The sequence below is a fragment of the Urtica dioica genome, chromosome 7 (assembly GCF_054948205.1).
Source record: "Urtica dioica subsp. dioica isolate 48M chromosome 7, U.dioica_male_clone48M_v1_H2, whole genome shotgun sequence".
Classification (NCBI taxonomy): Eukaryota; Viridiplantae; Streptophyta; class Magnoliopsida; order Rosales; family Urticaceae; genus Urtica; species Urtica dioica.
This window is the reverse complement of record NC_142762.1, coordinates 23,065,287-23,074,779: the sequence shown is the minus strand read 5'-3', so window position 1 is coordinate 23,074,779 and position 9,493 is coordinate 23,065,287. Positions and strand designations below refer to the sequence as shown.

Genomic DNA, 9,493 nt, shown 5'->3' with positions numbered 1-9,493 from the left:
ATTAATTTTTTTTTTTCTTTTGGAACCCAACTTCGATGGGACTTGAGAGTAATGTCTGTTTATGTTGGTCCCCCAATTTGATTGCTTTGGTAATACACATCATGATTATTATATACCGTAGACATATAGCTGATTTAAAATGGCTTCCTAGGCCACTTACTGTTTGTTAGTTGCTGATTGAGATATGATTATTATTAGGTTGAAATCAAAATGATGCTATTCGCGTTTAGCCCATGATATATTTTTAGCTCAAAGAATCATCGGTATGTAGTGTTCTGAAACGGAGAGCTCATCAAACATGAGTTGGTTAACACTTGTGTAAAAGATCGCGTGTACTATATTTAATTTAATGACAATAAAAAAAATTTCAATGGGCGTTTTGGTTCTTGCATACAATTTATAGGATGGTTTACGCACAGACAATGTAGGATCATTTTGGCCACGAGACCCCATGACCGAGTCCTCTCGGTTGAGATCTCATGGCCTGACCTTGTCCGGGCTTGACAACTTTTAGCCACTTCGCTTGTTGTTTTCTGAGTGTGGGTCTCGTCTTTTTTTCCGTTTCGCTTGTTGTTTTCTGAGATGGGTACTATTTTACCTGGGTGGGAAAATGACACATAACAATGTCTTGCGTAATTAATTTATTGTTTTGTATGCTATTCCGATAAGTATGCATCTCAGTTCTTACTATCAATAAAATACCATCATATCAAATATTCTCTATTTGCTGCTGCAAGACAACCGTCACAAAAAATAAATAAAAAACTTACACGAGCGCTTTTTCATCTCTTATTAATTATTAGGCCATGATTTTCACCTACTCAATCAGAAGTTACATGAGTTTGTATTCGAAGAGGGTGAATGAAGCAATGATCATATAGTAACAGAAAAACAAAATATTTGTATGTTGTGACTGTACAGACAAAATCATTTCATTTATATTATTCACGCTAGAGGCGAATCAGGCGATCTGTATAAGCTAGAACAATGAAGTTGATTATCAGGTCTAGTAGGGCTAATACTACTAGTATTGATTCCATGAGCTACACTTTTCTTCTTTGAGCAATCTTCATTAGTATTAGCCACGTGCCTGATTTCTCTGAGCATGAGCGTCACGTCTTTCATGGCGGGCCTATCATCGGGCAAGGCATTCACGCAGAGGAGAGCGACCCCGAGGACCTGAAGCATCTCTTCGATCTGAGTCCCACAGCGGTGAATCAGCCGCGGGTCCAACACCGAGGTTGCGAAGCCCCGTCCCTCGCGGGCCCGCTTCTCGACCCATCTCACTATGTGGCCTTCTTCTTGGTTCCCATTCCCGGTTGGATGTTTTCCCGTCAACGCCTCTAAGATCACGACCCCGTAGCTGTACACATCACTCTTCTCGGTGATTTTGAGGCTGTATCCGTATTCTGTTCAGTTTATCATGAGTTTAAGTAAAAAGGAAAATTAGCAAATAGAAAAAAATATCGGGGGTGAAAACGTTAGTAAAAGGTAAAGGTCTAGATTTTTTTTTTTTTTGGGTAAAAGATTTTTATTTTTGCCTGTTGACATTCAAATGTAGATGCTAACATAGAATGTTCAGGTTTAATTGTGTCCATAAAATAAAACAACTCGAAGATCAGGTGTACACATTCATTTACCAGAAAAATTCAAAGAAAATTATATGAAACAGTAATTACACTAAACTAATTAATCAATAACATAATATTTCAAATTTTCAGCAAAATAGTTCAAATTATATAAATATTTGATCACTTAAAAAACATTTAGTAAAAAGGTTAAAAACACATTTGGACTAATTTTAGACAAATCAATGCATTCATATTTATGTAAGACCGAAGAAAAATTGTAGAACTTGGGAAATACAAGTCTTGGAAATGACTGACCAGGAGCAATGTAGCCGTAAGAACCGGCGATGGCCCTGGAACGAAGGGAGCAGTCAGGCGAAGCGACGAGGAGCTTGGCGAGGCCAAAGTCAGCGAGGACAGGGTGGAAGTGGGGGCCCACGAGGATGTTGTGAGACTTGATGTCGCGGTGGACAATGGGAGGGACGCAATCGTGGTGTAGGTATTCGAGTCCCTGGGCCGAGCCCAGCAGAATGTTGTAGCGTGCGTCCCAGTCCAAGAACGGCCCTCCGCTCTGGTGCAGCAATCCCGAGAAGCTCCCGTTGGCCATGAAGTCGAAGAAGAGGAGCCGCGTCCGCCCGTTGTCCCCGCACCCCAGCAGCCTCACTATGTTCTTGTGCCGTATCGCCCCCAGCACCCCAACCTCCGCCGAGAACTCGTCTCGCCTCCTCCTTAAACCTTTATCCCCACCTCTACTCGTTACCACCGGACTCTGCTGCTCCGGTGGCCATAGCTTCTTCACCGCCACCACCCTTTTCGACGGAGTCTCCACACGGTACACCACGCCGGAGCACCCTGTGCCGACGATGTTCGAGTCGGAGAGGCTCGAGAGAAGCTCCTCGAGCTCGAAGTTGAGCTTCTGGAACGGAGTGAACTCCCAGTCGTCTCCGTGGTGGTGGCCTCTGTGCCAGCTCTGTCCGCAGACTCTCATGTACAGAGCGGTTGCGGCGAGGGCGGCCAGCAGAGCCGCCGCGAGGCTGAGGAGGATCGGCGTCGCGAGGGAGGTTCTCCGGCGGGCGGGTCTTCGGTGGTCGGCGGCGATGCGTAGGTCTTGGTTTCCAGTGAGAGCGGTGGAGGGGAGGTCTCGGAAGAGCTTGGTGGTCGGGACTGAGCCGGAGAAGTCGTTGAACGATAAGTCGAGGGACACGAGATTGTCGAGATCGGTCAGCGGCTCTAGGGCTCCGGTGAGGCGGTTGTGGGAGATGTCCAGGCTGGCGAGCTTCGAGAGGTTTGAGAAGCTTCCGGGGATTGGACCGGTGAGGGAGTTCCGGCTCAGGTTGAGGAGGATGTCGAGGCCTTGTAAATGGCCAATCTTGTCGGGGATTGAGCCGCGGAGTCCATTGCTGCTCATGTCCAACAGCTGTACATCTCTGCACCGTCCCAGAGATCTCGGGATTTCTCCGCCGATTAGATTACCGCTTATGATGAGCTTGTTGAGAGAGCCGAGCTCGCCAATGGTCTCCGGAATTTCACCGGAGATTCTGTTCGTGGATAGGTCTAACACGTTGAGAGAAGAGAGGAACCGGAGAGACGATGGAATATTTCCGGTGAGCTGGTTTCTGTGCAGGTCCACCATCTCCAGCTTCGTGCAGTTCCCGATTTCTTTGGGTATTTCGCCGGAGAATCGATTCTCTGAAAGTTCGAGGAAGCTTAGCCTGCGGAGGAATCCGATCTCCGGCGGGATTCTCCCTGTGAAGCTGTTGGAGCCGAGCCTGAGGCGGACTAGGGCTGTGCAGTTTCCGATATCGGAGGGAAGCTCGCCGGAGATCCGGTTGGAGATGAGCAAGAGCTGAGAGAGGTTCTTGAGGTTGAACACCGAGCTGGGGATGGGACCAGAGAGGCGGTTCCCCGAGAGGTCAAGCGCCTGAATCTTCTCGCAGCTCGCCAGCTCCGGCGGTATGGTTCCATTCAGATCATTCTGCCACGCGTAGAACAGAGTGAGCTGCTTCAGCTTTCCGATGCTACTTGGAATCTCGCCGGAGAAGCCGTTGTTGTCCAGCTCCAGCTGCCTCAGATTCTCGAAATCCCCGATGAACGACGGAATGTTCCCGGAAAACTGATTCTCGGAAAGAAGAAGCTCTTCCAACGCCGCCAAATTGCGGAGAGCCTCGGGTATCACTCCCGTGAGGCGGTTCAGCGACATGTCTATTACAGTCACAGATGAACAATTCCCGAGACCTTCGGGCAAGTCTCCGGTCAGATTATTTTGCCACACCAACACCCTCATGAGATTCTTCATCAGCCCAAGCTCGCCCGGAATCTCGCCGGAGAGCTGGTTCTCGTACAGGAACAGTTTCTCCAGCGCCGAGCAGTTTCCGATCTCCCTTGGGATGTTTCCAGTGAGCTTTGCGGTGTAGACTGAAAGAGTCTGGAGGTTCTTCAGCTCCCCAATACTCGCCGGAATCTTCCCGGAAATCCCAGTGTCGGCGAGCCCGAGAACGATCAGCCTTTTACAATCCGATATCTGCGTCGGGATCACTCCGACGATCCCTGGGTTGCCTCCGGCGCGGAATACCTCCAGCTCCATCAAACGACCGATGTCCTCCGGGATCTCTCCGGCGAGCTGATTGTCAAAAAGCTCAAGCTGCCGAAGCGCGGTACAGTTTCCGATGGTCCGAGGAATAGCTCCTCGGAGGGAGTTCGAGTTCAGAGACAGCGACTCGAGATTGATGAGCCCTCCAATGGCGTCAGGGATTATTCCCGTCAGGGCGTTGAAGCTGAGGTCCAAGGTGAGAAGCGACGACATGTTTCCGACGGAGCTCGGGATTTCTCCGGTGAGGTTGGCATTAGAGAGGACGAGTGTGGTTAGATGGGAAAAGGAAGATATCAGCTGAGTTGGGAAGGCTGTGTGAAGGTTAATGGAAGTGATTGTGATTTCTGTGACAAAGTCATGGTCAGACAAGCATTTGATGAACTCCCATTTGCATGGGGTTTCATGGGATTGGTTCCATGAAGAGAACTGTGGTGTTGATGATGATGTGTTTAGGGTTTTGAGCCAAGAAATCAGGGACTGACCTTCCTGGTTTACGGCAAAATTGTTGTTTGAAAGCTGAGAAAATATTGTGAGAAATAATAAAAGGAAGATCATTCTCACATTGCTTTTAATCCACAAAACAAGTGACTGTCCTGTCTCAATGATTTTATTTTCACCAATAAAAGAACCCAAGGAGAGAAGTACATGAATATACCTCAGCTCTCTGTTTTTGCAGAAAAACCTGCGTTTGGGTTTGGTTGGCAATACGTAAATACTGATTAAAAAAATTAAATATACAAGCAAATGGCATCACAGAAGATTTCATTATTGATAATGGGGACAGCAGAAATCTCTTTTGTATTATTGGATAAATTTTTACCACTCTTCACTTTTATTTTCCTTGGCTAGTTAGAACTTAGAATCCTCTTGTTTACTCTTTCTGGCACAAATATTCCGTTTTCCATAATAGGAAATAGTACAACATCCTGTACAAAACGTCGACGCTTTTGATTCATACATACACCATACATATGCATATGGTAATATATTCAGTTTTCCTTTATTAGAATGCTAACGAAATCTAGGCAAAGTACTTCAGGTGGTAAACAAAATAGGAGTTAAAAATGGATTGTCACAGACCTTTTTATTTTTAATAATATTAACAGGGAACATTCTCACGAGGGAAATCCATCGGCATACCTTCAATAATCTTTGTCGTCGTTGGTTTTTTTTATTAGGGATCTACATCAAAGTCAAACTCATACTACATCTCTTCAGACAATTGAAAAATACTGGAAAATTTGATTATATATAATATTGGCTTATTGATTGCTCAAAACATTCAACAACACACCTAAACAGACAAATTAATTAATAACCACAGAAATGAGAAACGAAAAATCTAAGTTGAAACTTTTAACTTATATTTACTTTTAACTTAAAAGTAAATATACCCCAGCAAATGGATTTTATAACCTTTTTCATTCCGTGTAATCCGTATGGTGAGGACTCGTATTCGATCATAAAGCTGCTCATGTCATGTGATAATAAGTGATTTTCTGAAGGGACAATGCCTAATTTTTAGAAGATACCTTTTTTTTCTTGTCAATTCAGTGAACCTTGCCAACATATATATCCAACACACACAAATTATTATGGAAAAAATAAAAATATATGAGGCAATGCAGCTGTGAGAAAACTACAATTCATATCTATACAGTTATATATATATTATATATATATATATATATATTTTATTAATATATATTATATATATTTTATCAATATATATATATGTATATATATTCCACCCATGTTTTATTTTGCATCAGCAGTCCTTAAACTTTATAAATTTGACAATTATGATTACTTTACCTAGCTTACATCTATTTTTTTATTTTAGAGAATAATCTCTATTTTTTACTTGGCCGGTGCCCTTGAAAATTATCTCTAATTTATCTCATGCTTCTTTTGAAGTCTTTGCATCGGCAATCTTCTCAAAACCCGACTCATCTACTGATTGGAACAGAAGATATAGAGCGGATTTATCTTTCATGTGTGTAGTGTGTCTCTTTTGACACCTTTAACTGATTCGCCGTATGATTTGTTGTTGGAGCTGACTCCTCATCATAGACATCTTGGACTATTTTCCATGGATTTTGAGCACCTACCAACGCCCGCATATGAATTCCCGAACTAATACTTTTGCTCTGATAACAATTTATGAATTATAAGTGTTTAGGAGGAAGAGGAATGAGACTTTTGAGATAATTTTTTTTTAACAAAAATTAAACCAATACTTTTATATATCTTTCTCTCTTTCAATCTTACATTATCAGTTCATACAACTCTTGTTTACATCAGAATACAACTTGAAAAAACGTAGAGAAATTAACTAGCAATAAAAATAATTTATTTTAGCAACATGTATTCCTGACCACCAGTTACTAAAACGGACGTAACGTCATCCATAGAGCTCCAAACAATATGAAACCTCCTTCATTAGACACTAGACTTAATTGGCTTTAAGTTGGTACAATAATGCTCATATCCATAACGTTTGCCGTTCATATGATCATTCAAAGTTGACTGACTGTTTCTGACTATTTTATTTTGAGTTTATTGTAACGAATTCCTTCCTTAAGCCCAAAACTCTTACATCCTTCATTCCAATCATTCTCTTGAAATTTTTGAACCGCGTCTCTGGCAGCGCCTATGTGATAATAGTGACTTGATAACACACGCCACATGAATCATTCACGAATCACCTTCCTTCACATATTCAAATAAAATGAAAACTAACATCTATGTGCTCGCTCCTCTCATGGTGGACTGGAATTTTTGCCAACTTAATTGCGGATTTGGTGTAGACTTTCACGTACCCGGGTGGTTTCTTCACATACACTTCCTTTTCAAGAACACCATTAGAAAATGTAGATTTTTCATTAATTTGATAGATCAGGGACTTGAATTGTGCCGCTTGAGATATAAGAGGTCGAATTGTCTCTTTTCTTACAACCGGAAAAAATACTTCATCACAGTAAATCCCCACTTTGATCTCTTCATTCATAGCGACTTTTCATTCTTTATCTCTTGCCGCTTCTTAAAAATCGATGTTCTCGACACCCGCCAAAAGACATATCATGCATGCTTCACCTCTTGACCGGTAAAATTCTTGTGAGCTTCACCTCTTTGGTTGTTTTGGCTCTTCTTCATCATCGTGTCTTTGTATGCAATCATGAGAACACCGTCATCACTTGTCTTCTCTTCCTCGACTAGAGTCGCATTTTCTTCCACCATTTCCTCATAGTAGCACTCTTTTGCATAGTGCACATACTTGCCACAATTGTAGCACTCGATACTTAAGCAATTCGACCAACCGCCTTTACCTCGACAACGTCCTCGACCCTGCCAATTTTGTTGAAAAAATTGATCTTCTTCTTCATAGTTGTTTTCAAAATCGTGGCCTCCACCACGACCAAAAACATGACCTTCATGGACGCGTCCCCTTCATCAGTTAAGCCACACGTATATTGCTCTGTCCTCTTCCAGGCTTGCTTTAGCTTGTAACGCCTCATCGAGCTCATCTTCTTTATTCTTTTTTCATTGTTCATACGCTTCAAGAGAACCAACAAGCTTATCGACCTTCATCTCCTCCAGATTCTTCGATTCTTCAATAGCGCAAACGACATTCTAAAATTTCTAGGTCAAATGATCATAGCATCTTCTCAACAATCCTTGCATATTTAAAGATTTTTTCAATACATTTGAGCTAGTTCGCCACTAATTGAACACGTATGATGTAGTCGGATACTCCTTCTGACTTCCTCATTTTCATTCCCTCCAACTCTTCTCGAAGAGTTTGAAGTCGCACTTGTTTGACTCGGTTGGCGCGCTTGAAAACTATCTCCAACTTGTCTCATGATTCCTTCGAAGTCTTTTCATTAAAAATCTTCTCAAAACCCGACTCATCCATTGATTAGAACAGAAGATATAGAGCAGTTTATCTTTCATGCGTGTCCCTTTTACACCTTCAATTGATTCGCCGTATGATTTATTGTTAGAGCCAACTCATCATAGCCATCATTAAACTATTTTCCATGCATCTTGAGCACCTAGCAATGCCCGCATCTGAATAGTCCAATAGTCATAGTTCGGCTTGGTAAGTCGTGGTAACGGTATGTGCCCCAACGGTGTACTTCTGAACTGCTACTTCTGCTCTGATACCAATTTTTAAATTATAAGTGTTTGGGAGGAAGATGAATTAGACTTTTGAGAGTTTTTTTTTTTTTTTTTTTTTTACAAAACTTAAACCAATACTTTTATTATATCTTTCTCTCTTTCACTCTTACATTATCAGTTCATAGAACCCGTTACATAGGTTGTTTACATCAAAATACAACTTGAAAAAAACGTACAGAAATTAACTAGCAATAAAAATAATTTATTTAAGCAACATTTATTACTGATCACCAGTTATTAAACTGGATGTAACGTCTTTTTTAGAGGTTCAAACGATCCTAAACATACTTCAATACAAAATAGACTTAAAGGGTTTTAATTTGGTATATTATATGCGCAAATCTATAACTATTTACCCATTCATCTGACGAGTCAAAGTTTACTGATAGTTTTTTACGGTTTTCTTTTTAGTTTGTTACGACTGAGATATGTGTCGTTTATGCTGAATGTCGTTTGTATTGGTTTAGCTACTATTAGATGTCGTTTCACTCTTATGTTGTACGGCTGACCTATAAAAGGTTAAAGCCTTTGTATTTCGAAGTATGAATGAATACAGTTTCAAATTCATCCAAACAGAGTTTTCCCTCTCTTTCTCTCTCAATTTATGCTAAACATGGTATCAGAGCCATAGAAGCTCAAATTGCTTCGCATAACCTAGAATCGCTTCAATGGCGGATTCACAGTCTTCAACACCAGTTCGAGGCACAGTACCAGTTCACAGTGAACCTTCGATACCTTCGATGTTTCATCAGGCGCCGAATTTCACTCCTAACCTGAATCCTCTTTCAATCAAGTTAGATCGCAACAATTATGTGTTATGGCGATCTCAAGTACTTCCGACAGTTCGTGCTCATGGATTCGAAAGTATTCTTGACGGATCAGCTCCAATTCCAATGCCGTTTGTTGATCTGAGAGGCGATCCAACTCAACCGCCAATTCGAGGACCTAATCCAGATTTTCAGAACTGGCTTCGCTATGATCAGTTCTTAATGAGCTGGTTGTTTTCTTCAATCTCAGAAGCAACGCTAGGCCATGTGAATCGTTGTCGGAGCTCGTCAGAGGTGTGGTTCACGCTCGAACGCCTCAATGCAACTTCGAGCAAAGCCAGAGCTCTACAACTCAGGTTTCTCCTTCAAACTACTAAGAAAGGCTC

General features: G+C 42.0%; 1 protein-coding gene across 1 annotated transcript; it reads right to left on the bottom strand.

Annotated features, from left to right (window-relative positions):
- Positions 1-778: 778 nt before the first annotated feature.
- On the bottom strand, positions 779-4,919 carry LOC149390458 (uncharacterized). The gene is made up of 2 exons (XM_089619939.1): positions 1,887-4,919; positions 779-1,409 (listed from the first exon to the last, which is right to left on the bottom strand). The coding sequence occupies exons 1-2, from the start codon at positions 4,711-4,713 to the stop codon at positions 946-948; spliced, it is 3,291 nt and encodes a 1,096-aa protein (XP_089476065.1). The 5' UTR covers positions 4,714-4,919; the 3' UTR covers positions 779-945.
- Between the last annotated feature and the right edge of the window lie 4,574 nt (positions 4,920-9,493).

Bases quoted from the DNA above. Each gene is read 5' to 3' on its own strand.
- LOC149390458 (XM_089619939.1), bottom strand. From the start codon at position 4,713: ATGATCTTCCTTTTATTATTTCTCACAATATTTTCTCAGCTTTCAAAC. The intron at 1,410-1,886 runs GTCAGTCATTTC...TAAACTGAACAG, and splicing joins TTACGGCTACATTGCTCCTG to AATACGGATACAGCCTCAAA.